At 44.2% G+C, this 26143-nt stretch overlaps 1 protein-coding gene and 1 long non-coding RNA gene across 2 annotated transcripts in view; both read right to left on the bottom strand.

The window, feature by feature from the left end:
- Window positions 1-26143, bottom strand: part of LOC138745183 (early endosome antigen 1-like) — a 159551-nt gene that overhangs the window by 83203 nt on the left and 50205 nt on the right. Inside the window, exon 5 of the mRNA XM_069902240.1 lies at window positions 14388-14539. Coding sequence (XP_069758341.1) covers window positions 14388-14539 — 152 coding nt within the window. The remainder of the gene's footprint in view (window positions 1-14387; window positions 14540-26143) is intronic.
- Window positions 4506-13271, bottom strand: LOC138745522 (uncharacterized). Its single transcript, XR_011346320.1, has 3 exons — window positions 13193-13271; window positions 5536-5686; window positions 4506-4589 (listed from the first exon to the last, which is right to left on the bottom strand). It is a non-coding gene; the product is annotated as an uncharacterized lncRNA (long non-coding RNA).

The following is a 26143-nucleotide window of genomic DNA, read 5'->3' as shown; positions in this document are numbered from 1 at the left end:
CAAAATGGCAAAGAAATAATTTTTAACCACACACTTGATGGAAGTGGATAAACGATTAAATCATTATTTTGGTATCTTACTGTTTTTAAGTAGTACAATTATAATTTTTAAAAAGGCACCTGAACAGGTATTTGGAGAAGAAAGGGATACAGGGCTCATACTCTCAAATGAGATTGGGACAGATCGGGATGGTTTAGCTCTCTGTCGTAGACTCTTATCTGCATTCCTGGTCTCCTGTAACACTAATCCTGTAGCTGTGGGCACGTGTTAGACCACACAAAAATGTTGCAGGAACTCAGCCGGTCTTGCAGCGTCCATAGGAGGTAAAGATATATTACTGACGTTTTGGGCCGGGCCCTTCTTCAAGGTATGAGCAAAAAGCAGGCAGGCATCTTCGTGAGAGATCAAGGGGCAAGAATTGGGGGGGGGGGGGGGGGGTCGAGTCCAGACCAGCAGCCGAAAGGTGTTAATTGGATGTGGTGAGAAATGATTTTGACCCTGGGAAAGGAGCCAGAGTTTCCCTCCTGCTATATGCACGTGCCTTGAAGAAGGGCTCAGACCCAAGCGCCAATAATATATCTTAACCTCCTGTGGACATTGTGAGATCTACTGAGTTTGTCCAGAATTTCAGTGTGTTTTTACTGCCATCACAGCGTCTGCAGCCTTTTGTGTTTCCCTACAAACGTTAGACGCTGTTTACATCCGGTACCGCACGGATGGCAGTCTCTTCAATCTGAGGCGCCTGCAAGCTCACACCAAGACACAAGAGAAACTTGTCCGTGAACTACTCTTTGCAGATGATGCCGCTTTAGTTGCCCATTCAGAGCCAGCTCTTCAGCGCTTGACGTCCTGCTTTGCGGAAACTGCCAAAATGTTTGGCCTGGAAGTCAGCCTGAAGAAAACTGAGGTCCTCCATCAGCCAGCTCCCCACCATGACTACCAGCCCCCCCGCATCTCCATCGGGCACACAAAACTCAAAACGGTCAACCAGTTTACCTATCTCGGCTGCACCATTTCATCAGATGCAAGGATCGACAATGAGATAGACAACAGACTCGCCAAGGCAAATAGCGCCTTTGGAAGACTACACAAAAGAGTCTGGAAAAACAACCAACTGAAAAACCTCACAAAGATAAGCGTATACAGAGCTGTTGTCATACCCACACTCCTGTTCGGCTCCGAATCATGGGTCCTCTACCGGCACCACCTACGGCTCCTAGAACGCTTCCACCAGCGTTGTCTCCGCTCCATCCTCAACATCCATTGGAGCGCTTACATCCCTAACGTCGAAGTACTCGAGATGGCAGAGGTCGACAGCATCGAGTCCACGCTGCTGAAGATCCAGCTGCGCTGGATGGGTCACGTCTCCAGAATGGAGGACCATCGCCTTCCCAAGATCGTGTTATATGGCGAGCTCTCCACTGGCCACCGTGACAGAGGTGCACCAAAGAAAAGGTACAAGGACTGCCTAAAGAAATCTCTTGGTGCCTACCACATTGACCACCACCAGTGGGCTGATATCGCCTCAAACCGTGCATCTTGGCGCCTCACAGTTTGGCGGGCAGCAACCTCCTTTGAAGAAGACCGCAGAGCCCACCTCACTGACAAAAGGCAAAGGAGGAAAAACCCAACACCCAACCCCAACCCACCAATTTTCCCCTGCAACCGCTGCAACCGTGTCTGCCTGTCCCGCATCGGACTTGTCAGCCACAAACGAGCCTGCAGCTGACGTGGACTTTTTACCCCCTCCATAAATCTTCGTCCGCGAAGCCAAGCCAAAGAAAGAGACCCGGCTACACTGGATGTGCAGATTTACGAGGCCCAGTGTGGGCTGAAATTTGGTGAGAGACATCACAATTTGATTTGAAATCGGAAAATGGTGGAAACGCTTATTTCTGTGGGGAGACAGTTAATGTTTCACTTCAACCTCCTGCTGCCACTTCTCCTTTTAAGTTTTTCAATTATGTAAAGTTTTGTTGCATCTTGCCTTTAGGACCAGAGAACACTACAGCACAGATGTGGCCTTTCAGCCCTTCTAGTCTGTGCCAAACTTTTTTTCTGCCTCGACCCACTGACCTGTACCCGAACCATCTCCCTCCTCGTGGCAGAGAGGATCGCTGGAGTTTGCCTCCACCCACCACCCCCCCCCCCATCACATTGGCATGATCTACCGGGACCATTGTCTGAAGAGGGTGCACAAAATAATTGTAGATCTGATCTACCAGGCTCATTGTGGAAGGACAGTGTGCAAAATTATTGAGGACCCTTCCTCCCCGCACACAGCATCTTTCAGCTGCTCCCGTCAAGGAAGAGATCCAGGAGGATCAGAGCCAACTCCACCAGGCAGTGAGAACGCTGGAACTGCTCACACTAACCATCCAAGGCTCTCATATTCAGAAATAATATTTGTATATATGAATACCTGTAGGTATTGTTGCCTGTAGGTGTGTTAAGTCTGGTTGTGTGTCTGTACAAAGGATCCTCGAGTTGAACTTGTGCAGTCAGATGACAATAAACTTGACACCCCCCATCCAATTTTTTTTTTAAATATCAAAATTCAGAAATTTAAACAGTGAATTGAGTGCTTTTTCGAGTGACGAAGATCACCATGTCAAGAGATGGACGTCTGCAAATGCTGGGGATCGAGTGCAGCACACCAAAGTATAGAAGAAGCGGAGGAGACCATGCAGCATTCATGGAAAGCAAAAGGTAGTTGATAATTTAGGCCTTAGCTCCAACGTCAACTGCTCATTGCTATTCATGGGTCCTGCATGACCTACTGAGATCCTATTGTGTGTTGCACGTCAAAAGTTCATTGTCCAAAGCCTTTGAAAACACTTCTTCTCCCAGATTTCAGATTTATGGTCAGAGTACATACATGACATCACGTACAACCCTGAGATTCCTTTGTCTGCGGACGAGGCAGTATTTCCACTTATTGGTAGTGCAAAAGAAAATCTGTACACTCGCAATCAAATATAGAAATGTAAACAAATTCCCCGCGCAATACAGAGAGAAAAGAAAATACAAAGTAGAAAAGTGAGAGTCCTTAAATGAGTTGACGGGTCTGATGGTGGAGGGGGAGCAGCCGTTCCGGAACCTGGTTGGTGCAAGTCTTGTGGCACCGACACCCCTCTCCTGACGGCAGCAGAGTGTGTGCTGGGTGGTGGGGGGGTCTTTGATAATCGATGCTGCTCCCCGTAGATGCTCCCGATGTGGGGGAGGGTTTTTCCTGTGATGTCCTGGACTGGGTCCACTGCATTCTGCAGTGCTTTACGCTCAGGGATATTGGTAGAAATTTGGATTTCTTTCATGTGTGGCAGTTTAAGCATGACTGATTTATAAATTTTAAATACAGATTGTTGTGGTCTTTTTCTTTGTTAGCCAAGTTTATTGAAACAGGGTTTGATAGAGATTCAGAGTGGGAGAAGATAAATTGCAGATTAGTGAATGGAGCAAGAAGGCCAGGCAGTCAAGGGCCCAACCTTGGGCTGTCCTACGTTGTAAGCCATCCTCTTTCGTGCCTCAGGTGAGCAGGCAGGGCCTTCTCAAGTCAAGAGGATATCAACTTACCTCAGAACCAGAAGCTGGGGGTGAGTTAATCCATGTACTCACTAATGAGGACTGACGCCTACTAGACCTGCCGGAAAAAGATAATGTCCAGGGTAAGTTCCCACGGAAAAAATAAAGAGCTTTGAGAAAAGAGTCCTCGAACTGCAATCAGCGGTTGAAGAGAACCAGGGAGGATAAGGAGCTTTCAAATCAGAATCTAGAATCAAAATTTATTGTCATGACCATGTCACAGAATCCGTGGTCTTGCGGCAGTTTCACAGTGCAAAGATTTCTAGAAACCGCGTTTCAAAATAAATAAAATAGTGCAAAAAAAAAGAAAAAAGACAAAGTGAGGTAATTTCTATTTAATTTTGTCACTGAATACATTAATTGGGATAATGGAGGGGGACACGGACGGTGAAGCTTGTATGTGATTGGAAAATGTAGAGTATTTTGACAGCAAGTTTGAAAAGTTTAAAAAAATTCAAAAAAGTGAAAGAGAGGCAGTGTCTGTGGTTCATTGATCATTCAGGAATCTGATGGCGGTGGGGAAGAAGCTGTCCTCGTGCTCGTCTTCGGGCTCATGTATCTTTTCCCCGATGGGAGCAGAGTGAAGAGGACGTGGCCTGGGTGGCGGCGGGGTCCTTGAGGTTAGAGGCTGCATTTTGAAGACACCGCCTCTTTCAATGTCCTCGATGGAGTGAAGTCCGGCGCCCGTGATTTTGCAGGCCAGGTGAACAACCCTCTGGAGTTGCATCCTGTCCTGGGCGTTGGCGCCTCCGTACCAAACAGTAGACGAGAGTGCGACTGGGCGATGGACATTGAGGCAGCTCACTGCGATGATTTTGCCCTCTTGAAACAGGTGGGAACCTCCAACTGCAGGCGTGAGAGACTGAAAATGTCCGTGAACGCTCCAGCTAGTTGGTTGGCCCAAGTCCCCTGCCAGCTACGCCGTCAGGGCTTGACGCCTTGCAAGGAGGATTCACTCTGCTGAATGATGCCCTGTTGTCAGTATCAGAGACAGATATCACAAGGAACTGTAAACAGATAATAAATGTAAACAAACTGTGCAATACAGAGAGAATTTTTAAAAAATCAATCAATCCTTAAATTAGTCCCTGATTGAGTTTGTCCTTGAGTTGAAGGGGGAGGAGCTGTTCCTGAACCTGGTGGTGCGAGTCTTGTGGAACTGATGGAACCCTAAAGGGTGGCGGTCAGGAATAGTACAAAACTCAAAAGGATTTTTTGGGAAAAGCAGCTGAGCTCAATCCTGGCTTTAAAAATCATTTGGTACTTTGTGACATTTCCCTGAATCATCCAGCGAGTTGTTATAGTAACCACCGTAACCAAAGCAACACATTTTTCATTGGTTTTCTCCAACAACTGCTGTGTTTCACAAATCAAGTTTTGCAGCTCATCATATTAAAGTGTCCAATGCTCACTTTGCAAGGCCTTCAAAGCTTCCCCAACGGTTATTTTTAGAGACACCGCAACGATACCGGGCACGCTGCAATGGTGTTGAACGCACCATGCCGCCCAAATATGTTTGCATATAACCCTCTGTTCTAAGGTGCTTCTGATATTGACTTGCAGAGGCCACCATGCTGCCCATTGAGTTCATGCTAGCTCTCCATTGGTCAGTCGACTTCCTCTCCCTCCTTAACCCCAAACCTCTTTCCCACAACTACCCTTTGGGGTATGCAAGAGAACCGGAGCACCCATATGATTACGGACCAGGGGTAGCCAACTGGGGGAACAGGTTAATTGGGCAGCAGAGACTTGTGGGCCGAAACGGCCTGATACTGTTCTGTATGTCTAAATTAAAAACTAAAAGGTAAGCCACCCTTGATCTGGGCAGTGCTGGGGGTCAGGATCAAATCCAGGCCCTTTAAATTGCTGAAGAAAATTTGGACGGCAAGGTTAGCACAACAAATTCCCTGCCACACGTTCATAACAATAAACATGATTCTGAACAACAGCAACCTGGGTTTGAATCCGACGTGGTCTCTAAGGAGTTTGAACATCCTCCCCATGACCTGCATTGGCTTCCTCCCTCTTTCCAAAAACGTTTGGCGCTTGTAGGTTAATTGGTGTATTTGGGTGGTGCTGGGTCGTGTGATGGAAGGATTTGTGACTGTGAAATTAAAATGAAAACAAATTAAACGAACACATGCCACAGATGCCGTGTTACCAGAGGACATAGATTCATAAGTTAGCCGAGGGCAAATAATTTTCTTTCATACAGGACAAGTTAGGAGGTGGAATAATCCACCTAAAAAGCTTTTGGAAGCACACTCAATTCATTTTTTAAGAAGGGAATTGGAAAGCAGCAAACAAACTGCAGGAAAATGGGGAGAGAAGAGGGAAGTGGAACCTATTAGGTCCCTTCAAAAGAGGTAGCACATGGTGGGATGGGGTGAATGGGACGGAAAACCAGCTGGGTGCTTCAGAGATAGTCAGGTTCCATGGCTATCTGATGATGGAGGATGAGTTTGCTCTGAAAATGTGGCTTTGTCTCCACAAGGATTAAAGTCATAGAACACTGCAGCACAGTACAGCCCCTTCAGCCCTCGATGTTGGGCCAACCTATACATACGTACCAAAAAAAACCCTTCCTACCTCGTAACCCTCTGTTTTCTCTCATCCATGTGTCTGTCTCAGAGACTCTTAAATTCCTCTATTGCCAACCTCACCACTATCCCTGGCAAGACACTCCAGGCACCCACAACTCTCGAAAAAAAAAACTTACTCCCCTAACTTTTCTCCCTTCACTTTGTTTGCTACTCCGACCCCGGGAAAAAGGCACTGGCTGTCCACCTTATGAATGCCTCTCAGTATTTTGAAGACCTCCATCGAGTCTCCTCTCATCCTTCTACAAAAAGAAGAGCCCCAGCTCCGCAAACCTTGCCTCATAAAGACTTATTTTCCAATCCAGGCAATGTCCTGGCAAATCTCCTCTGCACCCTCTCCACAGTTTCCACATCCTTCCCATAATGAGGTGAACAGAACTGAGGTCTCACCTTGGATACAGGCCTTTCACCTCACTGATCCTTGGGGGGAGGGGGGGGAAACAATCTGCTGGGGGACCTCCATGTGTTGAGCAGTTTCACTGGGGTGGATTGAATGCTCGGTGTTGTGGGTCAAGACACAAGCTAGTTTCCATTCTGTTCACTCGAGGTGAGAAAGTGGATGCAGGGCGACTGACTCTGGACAATATTCCCCCTCCCCGCCCCAATCGAGGTGATCTCCTGGGATTATTGTCTGATGAGGACGCGCAAAGTCACTGAGGACCCCCTTCCACCCTGCACAGAGCATCTTTCAGCTGCTCCCATTGGGGAAGAGATACGGGAAGATCAGAGCCAGCGCCACCAGGCTGAGGAATAGCTTCTTCCCGCAGTCAATGAGAAGGCTGATCGACCAAAGGAACTGCTCACACTGACCATCTGAGCTTCATATTCATGAATCAATATTCATTTATTTATTTGTATAGATTAAATACCTGTCCTGCATATGTATTATTTGACTGTATGAGTGGTTTGCACACTTTCTACCATACATCTCTTGTGTGTCTGCGTGCTTTGCACCGAGGATCATAAAACGCAGTTTAGTTGGGTTGCACTAGTACAATCAGATGACAAAAAACTTGACTTGAAGATGTGCACTCCAGAGCTCGTTGCACTTTTAGCCGAGTTAATTCAGTAGTTATAACAATGGCTGTACAGAAAGTTGCCCACACAATTTAATCCAACACTGCATCACATCTGATCATTAGGAGTAATGGGTGGCGTCATCAACAATCTCCTCATGGGACATCTGCTTGCTGACAGCCTGCTCAAAGTCTAGTGTGGGTATCGCCAGGACCACAAGGCTTGAATCCTCCTCGTAGCCCGGTTCCAAATGTGGACCAAAATCCACAGATATGGTTATGGATGCGCTTGAAAATGGATGACATCAAGAGGCTGAGGTGGAACTAAAATAAATGGGCAACAATGGGGAAAATATTGCAGTGCTTGGAGTTATATACAGTAAAACCCCTGTTATCCGGAATTCAAGCAACCGGCCAAACAAAAAATTGCAGAGAATATATTGGTTCAAAAAAAATACAAAGTTTAAAAATGGCACGCCTCACTTATCTGGCATCTGCCAATCCCTATAGGTGCTGCATATCAGGGGTTTTTACTGTGCTGTGCAATGGTAATCGGTTGTTAGTTGGTCCATCATCCCATCCACAACACTTCAGTGCAGGAGATCCTTGAGGACACTGTCTCAGCCCAACCAGTTGCTCCATTAATGACTTTACTTCCATCACAATGTCTGCCACTCCGGGGCAAATTAACTGGCTCATACCTGCATGCAACAAGCCCTAGATAATGACTGAAGTAAAAGCTCAGCAGGTCACACAGCGTACTTTATATAGCAAAGATAAATGTATGTAACCAACGTTTCAGGCTGGATCCCTTGGTCAAGGTAGGGCTTAAGCCTGAAATGTCGGTTATGTATCTTTACGATACAAATCATGGTGTTCAAAATGTTGACCTAGATAACATTCCGTCATGGTGACATTTGTGCCTCTAAAGTTCTACACAATGATTTATTCCACAAAAGATTCCAACCACCATACCTCGATACTATAATGGCATTTCCATCAATTAATCTCCCTCCCCATTAATATGTTGGGGGTGTTCACAAACTCAACAGGATCTGCCCACTCTATTCTGTGGGTGGCACTGTGGGTGGGTATCCTGTGCCAAGTAAATCTCTTCCTAACAACAGAAACAACCATCTACGAAGCACAAGTCAAGAACATCTTGGAACACTCTCTACTTGTCGAGATGAGTGCACTTCCAACAACTCAAGCTCAGTATCACACAGGAAAAATCAGCTCACTCAATATCCAAAACCTTAAACATTTATTTCTTCCATCACAGTGCAGCGGTACACTTGGAGGGAGTGGGCAGAACCAGGGCTAACAACTGTTAGCCCTGGTTCTGCCCACTCCCTCCAAGCATAACGCTACAACAGTACAATAATTGCTTCAATAACTGATTCGACTTCAGGAAGAGAAAACCAGAGGTATTTGATCTAATGATCAATAAGGGATCAATGGTGGAGAGGGTGAACAAATTTAAGCTTTTGGGAGTCACTATCTCGGAGGATCTTTCCTGGACCCAACAGAAAAAATGGCATCATGAAGAAAGCAGGTCAGTGCCTCTACTTCCTCAGGAGTTTGTGGATGTTTGATAGGATATCAGAAACCTTGGAAAATTTCTACAGATGTGTGGTGGAAAGTGTGCAGACCAGTCTGGTATGGGGACACCAATACTCCTGAGTGGAAAGTCCTGCAAAAAGTAGTGGACACAGTCCAGAACATCACAAGTAAAACCCTCCTTGCTCATCGAGAACATCTACAGGGAACGCTGCCGTGGGAGAGAAGCAGTGATCATCAAGGATCCACACCACCCAGCACGCGCTCTATTCTTGCTGCTACCATCAGGAAAGAGGTGTCGGTGCCACAAGACTCGCCCCACCAGGTTCAGGAACAGCTGCTCCCCCTCCACCATCAGTCTCCTCAACAACAAACTCAATCAGGGACTTACTCAAGGACTTTTACTTTTGCACTTTACTGATTTTTTTTCTCTCCGTATTGCACGTGTACAGTTTTTTTTAACATTACCAATAAGTGGTAATTCTATCTGACCTGCAGGAAAAAGAATCTCAGGGTTGACTGTGATGTTGTGTCTGTGCTCTGACAATAAATCTGAAAAATTCCATCTACCAAATGCCTTGTATTTATCAGCCCAGAGCACTCAAATAGCACTTCCTAAATTCATAACTTTGTACCATCCTAACTTGGAATATGTTGATGGTATTAACAGTGGCTGTAGAAGGAAGTATGCCGCTACTTTCTCAAGTGATGAGCAATAAACGTTGACCTCACCCACATCCTGGAAGTAATTTTTATTTGAGGAACAGAAGTCCTAAAACTAAAATACAAGAAATAGGAGCAGGAGTCGGCCATCCGGCCCGTCAAGCCTGCTCCGCCATTCAATGCGATCGTGGATGATCCAATTTGATCTCTCCACCTTCTCCCCGTATCCCCTACTTTGTAAAACCTTGTCTTAAATATATTTACTGAGGTGCCTCCACTGCTTCAATGGGCAGCGAATTCCACAGATTCACCACTCTGGGAAAAAGCAGTTCCTCCTTATCTCCGTCCTAAATCTACTCCCCTGAATCTTGAGGCTATGTCTCCAAGTTCTAGTCTCCCCTACCAATGGAAACAACTTCTCTACCTCTTATCTATGCCTTTCATAATTTTATATGTATCTAGAAGATCCCCTCTCATTCTTCTGAATTCCAGTGAGTACAGTCCCAGACGACTCAATCTTCCCTCGTAGTCTAACCTCCTCATCTCTGGAATCAACCTGGTGAATCTTCTCTGCACCGTCTCCAAAGCCAGTCCATCCTTCCTCAAGTAAGGAGACCAGAACTGGACGCAGTCCTCCAGATGTGGCCTCACCAGTACCTTGTACAGTTGAAGCATAACCTCCCTGCTCCTAAATTCAATCCCTCTAGCAAACATTCCATTTGACTTCTTGATAGCCTGCAAACCAACCTTTTGTGATTACTGCACAAGCCCTCCCAAGTCCTTCTGCACAGCAGTGTGCTGCAATCACGTGCCATTTAAATAATAATCTGAAACATTCAATGTCTTGCATGTCTGAAATCAATAGGCTACATTCAGAAAATAAATACTAAAAAAAACCAGATGTCACAGTTGAGAACTCAGCTTTTGAGATGGCATTATTTTTACAAGTCTTCATTTTTCAAGACTAATTGATCCCCATATGAATTTTAAAACATGGCTAGTCACCAGAATAGGTCCAACTGGTACGCAGTGGTGAGCCAATGGGACCTGCTACAAGCCGGGATACAGGTTACAGTGTTTTGAACAAGCTTAATTTCAAAAACAAGCAAGAAGTCTTTAAACACGTGAGATGGCTCCTGTGACAAATGAGCTGAGGTTGGGCAGAGGAAAGTCTATTTCTATGAAATATATTGAGTTACAGTGGTCAAGTGAAACCCCATTAATCAGAGCACATATAGATCCTGTAGCAATGCTTCCAGACCAGTGGTCTATAGGTCAAAGAGTGTATTTTTAATAGCAAATTTAAGACTCTTTGAAACTTCTACAGTGGAAAGCATTCTGGTTGGTTGTATCACCGTCTCATATGGAAGGGCCAATGCTCAGGACAGGAAAAAACTCCAGAGGGTTGTTAACTTGTTAACAACATCACGGGCACCAGACTTTACTCCATCGAGGACATCTACAAGACACAGTGTCTTAAGAAAGCAGCCTGCATCCTCAAGGATCCCCACCACCCAGGCTATGCTCTCTTCATACTGCTACCATCGGGGAGGTGGGGGGGGAAAAAGGTACAGGAGCCTGAAGATGAGTACAAGGACAGCTTCTTCCCTACAGCCAGTAGATTCCTGAATGAACAATGAACCACAGACAAGTACCTCACTTTGTTTTTTTTTTCTTGCACTATTTTAACTTACTTTGTACAGTGGTTTATATATAAATGTTTGCACTGTGGACGCTGCTACAAAAACAACAAATTTTGTGACACGTTCTGAAAGGTAAAAATACGATCGTTTTGGGCTTGAGGTCTTCAGTAATGTGGAGTTCTAACCCGAAACGTTGAATATGTATCCTTTGCTATACAAAGTACACTGTTTGACCTGCTGAGTTTCTCCAGCATTGAGTCTTTATTTCTATCCCGGTGTCTACAGACTTTCATGTATTATTTCAGTGAGCTTCAAACATCCAGGAACAGGTTCAAAAATATTCAGTACGTTAAATTACATTTGTAATAAATGATCATTTCAGTATAACTAAACGTGGGCGAAGATTGATACCTTTAGGTTTCCGACACCCTTGTGAGAGATGAGTAAACTTGACATAAAAATATGAAAGATGGGGAAACTAGTACAGACACATGGAGTGATGGATTAAACCAGTATGAACAGGCTAAGAATGGAAATTAGGATGCAGAAAGCAGAGTCAGCCTATGTAAGATAAGAACCTTCTAGTCCTTAGACAGGATCCTAAGATGAGGAGAGGTAAGGAATAATAGAATGTAGGAAGTTGAGATAGTCTGGATGAGATAAGGGTCTCCTAGCCCTAGACAGAAGTACCAAGTTCTACATATATAATTAGTAAGCCATACAGATATATCAAGTTATGCATATTTAATTAGTAAACCCTAGACAGGATTAGTAAATTCTGCACATGAAGGGACTGTAGCCCTGAGAATTGGAAAGGTGTGAATGGGGACAAGGGCAAGGTTGTGAATAAGGACCATGGGGATAATGACATGAGAAGACACCGACAGGATATCCCCTGGTCCTCCAAGTCCACTGAAACTGCACGTAGGCAGGAAGGATTGCCTAATGCCAAACCCATCCAGGGGGCAGAAGAATGTTAAGGGGGGGGAGGGTACCTCTACACTGAAATAACCTGTATAAAAGTTGGGTGAGCCCCAGTGTAGGTGTGTATTCCCAGGGTAAGGGGAAGCACCCAACTTTGCATTGTTGTTATAATAAATGTTCTTTATTCTCAATTTTTGTCTCGAGCAATTTCTGTTAAGGTATTTCTATTTCTAACACCCTTAACCTCCAAGTGACATCAAGTTAACTGTTAAATATTCTGATGTGGCCTCCAGTGCTCAGTTCAAGGGCATTTGGGAGGCAACATCCACAATGACTGCAGCACGACTCTCAGAGTTACAGCACTGGAAAACAATTCCCAACCCCCCCCCCCAGAAGATTTGCTTCCTGAAAAAAAAAGGGGAATTATGATGGGCAACTTGAAGCTGAACACAAAGATAATTTCAGAATTATTGCATCATGTAGGAAGTTGGAGAAATATTAACTTTTATTGAATGTAACATGTTTAATTGCATAATGTTCCTCTGAGCCATGTTCTCAGGTTGACAGCACATGTGGCACAACAAACATGAGGAGTCCAGCGCGTCACAGGAGACTCCATTTCCTCCATTGAACCCTTACTCCCAGTGGTGCTACCACTATGTGTATTGTATGTATGTGCTTATGGGCTGGCCCTCCCCTGAACCGGTGACTCCTCCCTCCCAGTTATCCCCAAACCCCACCCTCTGTACCTGCCTTGGAACCTGGCCAGCAACATGCAAGCTGTGCTGACATCTAAAGGTGATTAAGGCCTATTAATCACAGATCCTTGTTTGGGAAGCCTCCCCTATCCTATTGCCGGAAGAATAGGAGTGTAATGCATAGCACTTGTTTATGTGAGCACTTTTAAGAGACTGTCTACATCTGTTGGAAGCATGCCCAGGCCCAAGACAACATTTGCATAGGGCCTGCACTGACTGCATGCCCAGGCACGCTTGGACTGATCAAACTAGCTTGTTTTGTGGTAATATACCAGTAGACTTAAAATATGGTATATTTTTTTAAACTAGTTCATGATAGGAACATTTTAAGGTGATTTTTATGATCAGCAGACCAAAATACACCCCAAAGTGTTCAGGAAGGGTCCAGTGTGATTCTTCCATGGAAAGATGAATTTGCAATGACCGTACATTAAATATTCAATTACCTGAAATTGGAACGGGGATCTGGTGACCCGGTAAACGTCCTCGCCACTCTTACCCAGTTCCTTGAGAGTCAGGGGTGGGGACTGCAAGAATTCCCTGCCGTGCCAGCCGCCTTTCAACCCCGACCCGGGGTGCCAGTCTGGTCCGGGGACGTAACGACGGCTGGTGGCGAATCCAGCCATTTGTCAATGGCCAGGCCGAAGAAGACTTGCCAAAAACCCACAGGCAGGGCGGGTGAGGGAGCGGGATCCCACAGCGGAACTTCTTGCCTGCGACTCAGCGTCCAATGTCCCCGACTCCACCAGGGGACGAGGGAGATGTTCCCAAATCTCGCCACTTCCTCACGTATCACACTGAAACACCCCGCCTTCTGCGTCCACAGTAACGAGAAACATACACACACTGTTGCAACCCTTCCTCTCCCCGATCCTTCGGATGTTACGTTTCACAGAGACCCCCCCCTTAACCCTCTTAGACCCCTTCCATCAGCCAAAGGGGATCCACTGCCTTTCAGAAGTGGATCAATTTCCCAGCCAATCTCCCGCCGGTGCGGAGCATCTTCGAACGTTCCCGCCGACAATGTATCCAATTTTCTGGAGTTTCACCTACAATGTAACCATTCGCACTCGCAGCGGGTCCCGTCCGGGCGATTTCAGGCAGACTGCGCCTGCGCAGGCGGCGCGAGTGACCGCGGCAAAATTCCATCTCGAAATCAGTGGGCTTGCAAAATGCATTTAAATTATAATCTGCTCTCAGCAAATCCTGGGACGAGAGATTTTCTCTCTCTATCGCCCCAAAAAGGTTTGCTTCCTGGAAAAATAACTAAGGAGGAGGAGGATGGGCAACTTCAATATCAGATTTTCTGGATCAAATTGTCATTAAACACCCCGCCTTCTGGGTCCACAGGAACGAGAAACATACACACACTGTTGCAACCCTTCCTCTCCCCGATCCTTCGGATGTTACGTTTCACAGATTCCCCCTTTAACCCTTTTAGACCCCTTCAATCAGCCATTCAGAATCTTATCCCTTGAACTTGCCATGGGCAGAAGTTGGCTTTGACAGTCAAAGGGAGCACCCCCAGAGACACGAGTGTCTCCAGCGCTTCCACAGTCACAAGAGACCAAACCATGAGCTCCATACGCGAGCACCCCCCCACCCCCCCACCACCACCACCTCGCATCCCGGATCTGATACCTGGTGCCCCTTCAGCCAGTTTTGAGCCAGTCTGAGTCTCCTGGCAGCAGGTCCCCAGCCTCCTTGGGTTCCTCGTCTTCTCCTCCTCTTCCTCCGACTGTCGCACCTTCCACCGTGTTCATCGCCGACGGTGCCCAGATCAGCAGGGAAGTCTAAGTGCGAACGCAGAAAATGAATTTTCAATGAACATGTTGCACTTGATGGTTTTGGATGCTTGAATGTGACTTAAGACATCTCAAAAATTGGTTACATCTAAAATCAAGGGACCTGATGGGAAAATGTTACGGGGATTTTCGTGAGAATAGCCCCCAATTCATAAAACACACCAAAAAGTGTTCAGGAAGCAAAAATATTTATTTGAATACATTTTTTAAATGTCCAATTACAATCATAAAATGGATGTAGCATTTTTTTTTAAATGAACATCAAAAAGTGTTTCAGCGACAACTCTGATCTGGTTTCACAGGTCTCTGGGGAAAGATTTCACACTGTGGTCGGAAGAAATAGGAGCAAATGGCCGGTCGAGCGCTCTCCGGCATTCAGTAAGATCAAGGCTGATCTGGTCACGGACTTCATTCAGTCACCTGTTCCCCATGACATTGGAGTGGATGGCCTCACATTTACCAACGTTACACTTCCTTCCAGACGTTTCCCACTCACTTCATACCTTGACAAAAGGGCTCAGGCCCAATAAGTTGGTCGTGTATCTTTGATACCATAAAGGACGCTGTGTGACCTGCTGAGTTTCTCCAACATGTGTTGTGTATCAACATTGTGAGAGTTGTGAACTTGGAATGGAAATGGCATTCATTTAGTAAAGGTAGATGGTTCCCCAGACCCTGATGGAAGATGGTTATGGTCTGGTACTTTAGTTGTATGGAGATCCTGCTATTTGCTGGAATTGATCACCAGGAGCTGACAAACTATGCAACCACCAGCAAACATTCATACTGTCTGACAAAAGGCAGGGAAATCAGATAGCTGGGAATTGGATGCTCCCCTGAAGAGACAGAAGCAAAAGAGAGCAACCCCAGAGTCACAAGTGTCTCCAGCGCTTCCACAGCCACAGAGACCAAACCAAGAGCTCCATACCAGAGGTCAGTGGAGACCTCCAATAACCACAGCCTTCTTCCTTTTTCTATCACTAAACATTGATGTTTGAAGCCAATTAGCAGCTACAAAAGATTACAAAATGTAAATTGGAAAGATAATCAAATCTACTATCCCATCCCCCAGTATTAAAGAGAAGGGGGATGGGGAAGTAGATTAAAGGGAGTTAGAACAGGGGACCAAGGGGAATACAGTGATCGCATTTAACCAACTCCCCTTGCACTATATTCAAGAGGTGTTTAGACACTTAGAAGCAAGGATACAGACCTAATAGGCACAACTTGAGTCCGTGGAGGTGGGCAAAACAGTCAGCAAGGGTCTGGTTCCATGCTATACAGCTATTCCGTTTTTTTGCACGGATGCTGCCTGGTCTGCGGAATGTTTGTCTAAATTAAATTATTATTTGTTCTTCTATTCACAAGAGCATTATCAGTCAAACTTTACCCCAAGCCCTACAAGGGAAATAAAAGTTTGGTTTAAATGACAAGTTTTAAGCATTTGGAAGGTAGAGCAGCTCAGAAGAAATCCCAGAGATTCTCTTTGGCTTGGCTTCGCGGACGAAGATTTATGGAGGGGGTAAAAAACAGTCCACGTCAGCTGCAGGCTAATCCCAGAGATTAGACCATTGATAACATTGGACAGTGAAGATTTTGCTTCCTGTACCCTTTTGGGTGTATTTTATGGATTTTGGGCTCCTGATCACAAAAAAATCACCTTTCTACAGTATTCAAAGTTTTTAAAAAAAAAGATGTAACCTTTTATGTAATTTCCTGTAATATTTTAAGTCTCCTAAAGCAAGGTGTTCTGGTCAGTCCAAGCATGCCTGGTCCCTCAAAGCAGATCTTGGTGCAGTCAGTGACAAGCATGGGGAAAATTTCACTAGGAAAAATGGTATCAGGGCAACTGGAATCTATCAGTGCTGGTCGACTATTGTTGGACATCAGATGTTGAGTATAAACAAAAATCAGTGGCAAAACATTTTTTAGGTGAGTTGAACTAATGCAATGTTTCGTCATGATGCGACGAAACTGGCTAAATTCAATAAGAGTTCATGTTTTTCCCACTTTCTACATGATACATCAAATCTGAAATCATCTTTGTGTTCATAATGCTTAATTTTTTTCAGTAAGCAAACATTTTGAAAAAAATGTTAAATTAGAAGTGATCACATTTCTTTGTTCAGTTTTAGATAGTGACCCCCAACAACTTAGGGTTCAACAGCATGTTGCTATCTCGGAGAACCTTTCCTGGAGCCAGCACACTAATGGCGTCATAAAGAATGCATGTCAACGCTTCTACTTCCTTAGGAGTTTGCAGAGGTTTAGTAAGGATATTGGAGCAAATTTCTACAGATGATGGTGGAAAGTGTGCCGATTGGCTGCGTCAGGGTCTGGTTTGGGGACACCAATATATCGGAGCATAAAGCATTGCAAAAGGTAGTGGACACAGCCCAGGATATCACTGGCAAACCCCTTCCCACCGAGAACATCTACAGGGAATACTACTATCGGAGAGCAGCATCAATCATTAAGGACCCACACCACCCAGTACGCACTCTGTTCTCACTGCTACCATCAGGAAAGAGGTCGAGGTGCCACAAAACTTACACCAGCAGGTTCAGGAACAGCTCCTATCCCCCCGTCATCAGACTCCTCAACAACACTCAATCAAGGACTCATTTAAGGAATTTTACTTTTGCACTCCCCCCCCCCCCACCCCACCCCTCTCTGTATTGCACAGTTCTATACGTGTAGTTTATGAATTTTTTTTAAGCCGGTAATTCTGCCTGGCCTACAGCAAAAATCTGAGGGTTAAATTTAAACATACAGCACAGTAACAGGTAATTTCGGCCCACGAGCTTGTGCCACCCAATTAACCTCAGTACAATTTGAACAGTGGGAGGAAACTTGAGCCCCTGGGGAAACCCCCATGATAACAGAGAGAACATACTTACAGACAGTGTGGGATTTGTACCCCAGTCCTGATCTCTGGGACTGTAAGTGTTGCACTAACCTCAAGGCCAGCCATGCTGTCCCTATGTATGTGATATTATGTATGTACTTCCAACAATTAAAAAAAACCCCTAAAATAAATTATTCCCAATTTCCCAGAATGCAGTCTGTGTAAAAAAGATCGGAACGGGAATAAAGGACTCAATCCTGTTCCAAAATTTTACCTCCTCAACCCCTAGTAATTTTCACAGATTGCCTGCCGTCTAAACTGAAGGCGATCCATGAACAACAGCAGTGGTTCCCAACCTTTTTCTTCCAATTCGCATACCACTTTAAGTATTCCCTATGCCATCAGTTCTTTGTGATTAGTAAGGGATTGCTTAAGGTGGGATGTGGGTGGAAAGAAATAAATTTGAAAACCACGGTTTTAATCGTCCCTCATTGTGCACGGTTTCATAACTCCAAAGGAAATTGGCCAATGAGAATTTTTCTCAAGCATAATATTTTGGTAACAATTGGGTCTAGAGCAGTGGTTCTCAACCTTCCCTTCCCACTCACATACCTCCTTAAGCCATCCCTTACTAATCACAGAGCACCGATGACAGAGAATACTTAAAGTGGGATGTGAGTTGGAAGAAAAAGGTTGGGCTAATGAATAAGATGTCCTTAAATACCACACTTCAGGTATTCTGTCAAAACGAGTGATGTGATACAGATGTTTGGAGTTTTGGTTGTTCCTGAGTGAACGACTACTCTCAGAAGGTAGGGAGACACTTGATAATGGAAAAAAAATCATCCAAGTTTTATGTAAAATAAATCTGAAGCCTGAACATTAGGGATTAATCTGCCTGACCAGTCTCACATTTAAAGTGAGGCAAACCGCCACCTGGTGGTTTTTATGTGTATAAACCAGGTGAAGATAAATCTGTTGCGTTCACACTCACTGATACAAACTGTCTACAACTTCATAGGCTACGTTCAATATTCATCTCAGTAGTTTTTTAAAAAAAATTCTACCTTCACCACTACTCTTTCATCAAGAAGTTCCAGAATTCAAATAAAACCAACTCTGTTGCACCATAACCTGTTCCCAGCCCAAACTGGCTTGCGATCACAGACATAATTCTCATTTCCCAACTTATTGGTCACAATACAGTGGACCGGTTATTCTATCCACAAATAAAATAACAAGCAACTCTTATAGCTGTCAATTAACAGAATGCACAATTTCTAGCTTAAACTAAAAGACGGAAGTCTGCAGACATCGTGGTTGAAGTAAAAACACGAGGCTGGAGAAACTCAGCAGGTCAAACAGACAAAGAAACAGAACCAACATTTTGGCCATGAGCCCGTCATCAAGGAAAAATGTTGGCAGGCGTCCAATCCTCCTGCCCTTGATCGTTGCTGTTCCCTCCCTCCCTTCTCCACTATTAACTCCTGCCTTTGGAACCAGATGTCTGCTGTCATTTTTCCATACCTTGAAGGGCTCAAACCCAAAATGTCGGTTCTGTATTTTTTTTTTAAACCTTTGCTGCACAGTATAAAGGAGACTGACTTGATGAATCTCACCATTCCTAGCTCAATACTTGTTTGTACTTGCTTATATATTTTTTTAAAAAAAGGAGGATCCATATTTTTTATGGAGCATCCAGGAAAAGGTGTAAATATGGTCTTCTAAAGCCCATCCACATTACAGGAACTGTGCAAATTGTAGACATTTTATTTCTTCAGGAAGAACCAAGCAGAGGTAAACCAGTGGCTATATATTTGATATAGACTCTAATAAATCTATCAGGAATTAATTTTCTATTAAACCTTAATGGCAATGAGAACTTGCAACTTGTTTACACATCCAACAACTGAAGTAATTAACACAAATAAAAAGAAATCAATTCTGCATCCTTCTCTCAAGCAGTCCACGACCTCATGCCCTGTCAAACCAAGACCACCTGTAAATTGGAGGAGCACTCTCCAACCGGATGGCATCAACCTCTCCAGTTTCTGCTAGCCTTCTCCCCATTCTCCCTCTGTCTTACCTTCAGCTCTCCACCTCCTTCCTCCTCCACCCCCCTCCCTATTTGCTGATGTGCCCTTCCCTCCCTTATCCACCAGATACCTCCTGCCTGTGGAGGTGTGCTCCACCACCCCCCCCCCCCCTCCACCACCTGCTCACATGCCTTGATGAAGGGCACAAGCCTGTCTTTGCTTTATAAATTACCGTTTGACCTGCTAAGTTTCTCCAGCGGTGTTTTTACTTCAATCACAAGTGTCTGCAGAATTCTTTTATTTAATAGGAAGACATGGGAGAACAAAAGTTGTATTCATTTTTATGTCGGACATCTCGGCTATTCCGTTTATTGTTCCTTTTTGCACCACGAACTGTACACCAAGAGGAAAAGGAGACCAGTCACCAGAAAATTCCCAACTTTATTGAGTTATTTTCTCTGGCTGCAAAGAAAAACACACCTTCCAGAACTCAAAAACATAAATTGGAAAGATTTTCTTCCAAATAAACATATACTTTGTAAATGTCTGCATCAAAAAGCAACAAATCCACAAAACATCTGAGTCACAATTACTCATGTAATAAGATTTCTTATAACCAATAGACTGCTACAGCCCAAGAATGACACACATCAGTTCTGATTTTGCAGATTAAGTGTCCAGCCTTCAAACTGGAAGCAATGGAGAGGCATGTACTGGGGCATGAATGGATATTTTAAGAACGCCCTGCCATTGGCAATACAGCAGAGCAAAGAGGATTGGGGGGGTGGGGGGGGGGGGTGAAGCAATATTGCACCTACATCACAGCTCAATAGTTAAATAATGCTGCAGTAAAGCGCACTCCCAAAGCTTCGATGAGAGAGCATTTCCACTGAATGTGCCCCTCCCTTCAGCACAATTGCACATTATGATTTGACAAATTAGCAGTAACTGGTCACAGTTTTACAGCTGTAAGACATGTAAACATAACAAGAGGGACTGATCAACTGCAAGTGCTGAGAGCTGCAGTCGGGACCGTTCTGTCAGCCAGTCTGAACCTTGCAGGGAGACACAGGGCACCAACATTTCAGTTCTTTATTCCACCCCACCCCCAGCGCTGATGCTGATCAGTTTCGACTTTGTTTTACTCTGGACAACTGCCAGCTGTGAACGTACTGTCGGCAGCTCCCTCCCCCAGCCCCGTTGATGGGTGTGGTGGGGGGGGGGGGGGGGGGTCATTTTGTGAAGATGTAGAACTACAAGTACTTGTGAAGCTTCCAAATTTACAAGGCAAGGTGGTGACGTTGCTCCAGCAATTCTTCAAGTTGCTTTTTTTAATATAAAGAGCTTTGTAATCGTGTTGTGGGCCAAACACCATCACCTTTCATGATAAGCTCATTTCTCCACTCTCTCACCCCACTCCGAATAAATGGCAAGCGACACACACTTGAAGGTCAAATTGGATCAGGTCTGCCTGTATTGGGGGGGGGGGGGGGGCGCATGTCATCAGTGATGACAAGAGGCTTACACACCCCAGAAAACCAAGGGGTTTGACATGAATCGTGTGTGAAGAAATAATTAAGTTGTCCACTATCTCCTGTCAATATTATCACTATGTGATTGAATTTATCAATCAAAGTAACTATTTGATGGAAGATAGGATTTATAAATCGCTGAAAACTTGCTGCCTCACAATGAGATTCTTATACTTGGCAGGTAGCAACACTTTTTTTTTTGTTTTGAGTGAGGAATAATTCCTTCAAGGATCACTTTGACTAGAACACCCTCATCAATGCAGAGGTCAAAATTTGTTCCAGGCTGCACTCAAATCTATACTAAGCTTCTGGGACAGAGAACAAATCAAACAGTGATGTTACAACTTCAGACGAGGGTGTCAACTGAAGTTTATCGCAATACATTTTGAACAATATCATCGTATCCCAAAAACATCAGGATATTTAGATTCTACTCACCATCGAACAAGCTGCTAAGGACATTGCAATATTATTGCAGTCATCTTTAAAATAGCTTACACACAAATCTGGTGTTCGTTTGAACAGAAATTGGCGCTCAATTATTAAATCAGATTCCTAGGATCACTTCTGATGGTCCAGAGAACCTTTTCTTTTAAAAAAAAGCATTGCTACGAAATAACTTGTATACTTTCTTAAACCACTCAGAAAATCAGGCAGCTTTGTTAAGTTGCAAGCCAAGCTTTTTAAAAAAAAATTAGTCCTTACACACAAAAGCCCCATCCCAATGGAATTGTGCACGTTTCATTGAACATCAGCATCCAGTCCAGCAGATAATTTTTCCTCTGGAGGAACAGCAAGGTCATGTGCAAAGGCCTGGTGTTTTGCAGCCTTCCCCCCCCCTCCCCCCCCACCAATATACATCAAAAGTACTCATTTGAAGAAGCATTTCTTTGCTTCCCTGCTTGCATCTGTTAATTAAACTTTGCACAGATTTATACTATTAAACACAGCTATCCCTACAATACTAAAAATATCTACCCAATAATAAACTCAGCTATGGTATTCAAGGATCAATTACGATATCTCAAAGGTTGTCTGAGTATGACGGACGGTGAGAAAATTTGTGGCTAAGAACATGCATATTAATGTAGCAACATTGATTTTGAATGAAACAAAAAGGAAGTGGAATTAATATCAGAGATTAAACCAGGTACTTTGCACTGTAAATGATGCAGTTCTGGTTTTAAGAGACAAGACACCAATCTTGGTATCCACAACACAAGCCAAGGTGCCAATATCTCTCTATTGACCTTTAAAAGAAAAGATCTTGAATGTTCTCATTCTACGAACAAAAATTGAAATTAAACTTAAATTTCTCTCCATCAGAAGCGACCATCCACATTAAAATAAGCAAGGCAAACAAATTAACTTGCAATTCTTTCTGATGGCTCCTCTTAACGTCGCTTGCTGAACTCTTCCAGTCCTTTGACCATTGATCCTGAAAGCAGAAGGAAACTTGCAGGGAGTAACTAAACTTGACAGGGGTTCAACAAATGTTTAACCTTGTTCAAAATAACATCACTTAGTATGGGCATCCACGATCTTTCAACTTAGGAAAGATGATTACAACCATGGTTCCCAAAGATTTAGATTTAATATTGAAACTTCAGGGACATGCCATGCAAACATTGGCATCCATCTTTTGATCGTCTGAGGAGGCTTCAGTGAAATTTTGCCAGTTCAGCAAGTTAAAAATCAAAGCGTACTCATCACCTTAGGACAAGAACGAGAAAAGCAATCTTCAGAAAACACCTTAATGCTCAATTTAAACTGGTCAGTATTAATCGGGATGCACTGTTTCTATCTTCAAAAAGTAATAATCCCATGGATGGCTTTGCCATTGAAAACGTTGCAATTCCAAATTTGGAATTGATCGTAAGCATTCAGAAGTTACTCTGGTTAATTCTCTTCTGACATTACTCAAATTTGTAGAGAACAGGTCACGATTGTCCAAGCAAAGATTGTGACTGGGTATTTATTGGGTGTTGCAGAAGAACTGATCAAAGCAAAATAATGTGTTTTGACCTACTCATCGTGTGCCATTAAGGCAGGCAGCAAAAATGATAAAATACTTTAAATGTTCACTTAAGAACCATGCAGTACTTAGAATACCACATGATTAGAATGCAAGTGGCATGATGTTTAGGCACACAAAATCTCCCCATCCACTTTGGTGTGCCTTTTTAACATTTTCATCCATAATACAATTCTCCCTGCCACTCTAGCCATGCCATAATGAAGTGCTTAGAAATATTGAGGATATGATGATGGTCTGTTTAATCCTGCTGGTTCCATTTTAATTGCCATTTTAGGCTCTTCGATATTTTGTAGCTTTGCTTAATTTTGAAAATGGCCCAACCTCTCTTTTTTCTGGTTTTCTTTCCTCCCATCAACTGCATTTTTGCACTATTTGGCCATTAAAAAAAAATCCCTGTTGCTAAAAGTACTTGTTTTATTACACAAGGAAACCAATTTTCGGTTGCCCCTTCCATTACAATTGTGTAAAAACACTCATCTTGGCAAACAAAACCGATCTCTTGGCCTCCTCTGGAAGGGAGCGCGATCATGAAACTGACACCTGACAACACAAAACGTGGAGGATTATTTCATTCCTTTAACCTTGTTCAAGATCCTTGCACAGATCAATCCTTCTATACTGGTCCGTTAAGCCATTTTATATGCCATAGATTTAGAATTTGACCCCACTACAGAAATGGAACTGGTACTCCATTTAAAATGGCCAATTGATGACGGAAAGTTATGGAGACCACAACTGTTGCTGCAAACCATTCATCCCGTCCGAGTCAGAAAAAGAATCATCTGTTCCGTCCAACAATGCAGCTCTAGTGCCAATATTCTTCTATCTGCACGATGCAAGGTGATGCCATGTGCATATTCCGACGGACACCAGTACGCACGAATTTTGTTCATCGGTGCAGGATGAAACGCCAGTATTCCACCATAAAAATCTCCCCTAAAATAGGGTTTAGAATTATTTTAAGCCACAAGCTTGTGTTACTGAGAAACAAAGCATTCCTCCACTTCTAAACGGTGCACAGAAAATTGCAGATGCCACTTTTTTTTCCTGTCTTCCTTTATGAAGACCTATCAATGTTTAATCCTGCTCAAGGTTAAGATGGCAATTGTGCATGCATGTAACAGGTATTGTGTTGGTGCCCTAGCTAACACTGTTACAGAATTTAGAAGTGTCATGAAGAGGACAGAGGACTGTGAACAACCTTCTCAACAAGAGCACAGTAACTTGCATAGGGACACAGCTAAACTGCAAAGCAGTAATCACCTCGAGTACCACTATCCCTTCATGGAATGTGGTATGGCGCAGCATGCAACTGGACGCCCTGCTTTCCTTGCATCTTTGTAACATTATAATTTCAACCCAAGTCAATTGTCCATTAAGGCTTCAAATTCTTCATCATGTACCTCTCTCTGCCAGCTGCTAAAATGTTTTACAGTCTGTACGTTCTTCTTCTGCACCGATTAAGCAGAATGCAAAGGTATAACAAACTTGCAGCCAAAAGGCGAGTGGTAGGAAATTCCCACTTCCTGGAAAACCTTCTTTGGTATTCCAATATCACAGAGATACAGGCGGCCAGCACTTTCTCCCAGTGGCAAGGGTAAGCCCAGGGCCAAAGACCACTTGGCATCGATGACGTGCTCCAATTCACCCACAGGTGGGTCGATGCTAAGCACTGGGGCCCGATTCTGGTTGGCCCATTCGACAGCAGCTCTGTACCATGGCTGCTCGCGAAGATACGGGTTCTCATGGCAGTCAAGGCAATTAATCACCAGGTCAACAGGAGTGTCTGGCAGGTCTGGAAATTCAGGAAGGAAAAGATTAAGACACATGACAGACTGCAAGTGCAGGGATAACAATCTGCTGAAGGAACTAATGGGTCGAGCATCATCGGAGCCCTTCAGCAAGGGGGGGGGGGGGGGGAGATAGCCGTGTAATGAAGACAGGGGGAGAGGGGGCTTGGACAAGGGGCCGTTAGGAGATTGGTGAACCAGGGAGCAGTGAAGGATGGCAGAGGCAGCTGATTAGTAGGTACCAGGCAAAAGGGAGGCAAGAAAATCAATGGGGTCAGGAAAGGCATAATTTATCCTGCCCCAAGAGCATGCAATAAATAAATCTGCTTTTATCATTTGCTAAAAATTGGGGCCTGCACATTTGCGTCCTCACCACCATTCGGGGCCCCTAACACTCCTTTCAAGGGAAAAAATACTTTACTTGTATATCTGCAGGAGTTATCGACTACATACAGTGCTCCTTTTGTGGCCTTCTCTCTGTCAGAGAGTCTGGGAGATTGCTTCACTGAGCACCTTTGCTCTGCCTGTATCAATGACAGGAACCTCCCACTTCAATTGTGCTCTCCACTCCCATGCTCACATGTCTGTTTCATGGCCTCATGTCAAAACCCACCAAGACCAGCCATAAATTGGAGAAGACTCGATTTCCCATCTGGGCACTCTCCAACCAGATGGCATTAATGTCAAGTTTTCTGGTTTCTGTTCTACCTTCCTTAATCTTTCCCTTTGTCTTCTTTCCACCATCCCTCCTCCCCCTGTTTGCTGGCGTGCCCTCCCTCTCTTATCCACCTATTACCTTCTGCCTATGGGACTGTGCACCTCCCCCCCCCCCACTATTTTTGCCCACATTTTTTTTCCCCACACCTTGATGAAGGGCTCAAGCCCACAACATTGGTTATATATTTTTATCTTTGCTCCGTGAAGTACACTTTCGACCAGCTGAAGTTTTCCCAGCATTGTGTTTTTACTTGGAAATGCACCATTGTTTCACTAGGTCAATATTTCAAGTAAAAATGGGCTCATCTTAGCTGTGATAACATGAATACAGCCATTACATTACAGTTTTACAAATGAAGATCGAAATCTCAGTGCAGGACCTGGAAGACACAACGAAGGCACAGGTGCCATATTTCAGTGAGAGGTCATCAAAACACACACCTGGGGGGGAAAAAATCCTGTTAAAAAGTTAATTTTCTGAACAGAATCTATTAATCAATACCAAGTTAGATGATCATTCACCTTGTTCGTGGATTGTGTAATTTAGTGGACTGGGCAAGGGCCAGGGAGAGGGAGGGTATTTTTAAAAGTGCCAAGCAAAATCCATATTCTGCTGCATGGGGTTATGGAA

Source organism: Narcine bancroftii, chromosome 11, assembly GCF_036971445.1.
Source record: "Narcine bancroftii isolate sNarBan1 chromosome 11, sNarBan1.hap1, whole genome shotgun sequence".
Classification (NCBI taxonomy): Eukaryota; Metazoa; Chordata; class Chondrichthyes; order Torpediniformes; family Narcinidae; genus Narcine; species Narcine bancroftii.
This window is presented reverse-complemented; position numbering and strand designations above follow the sequence as displayed.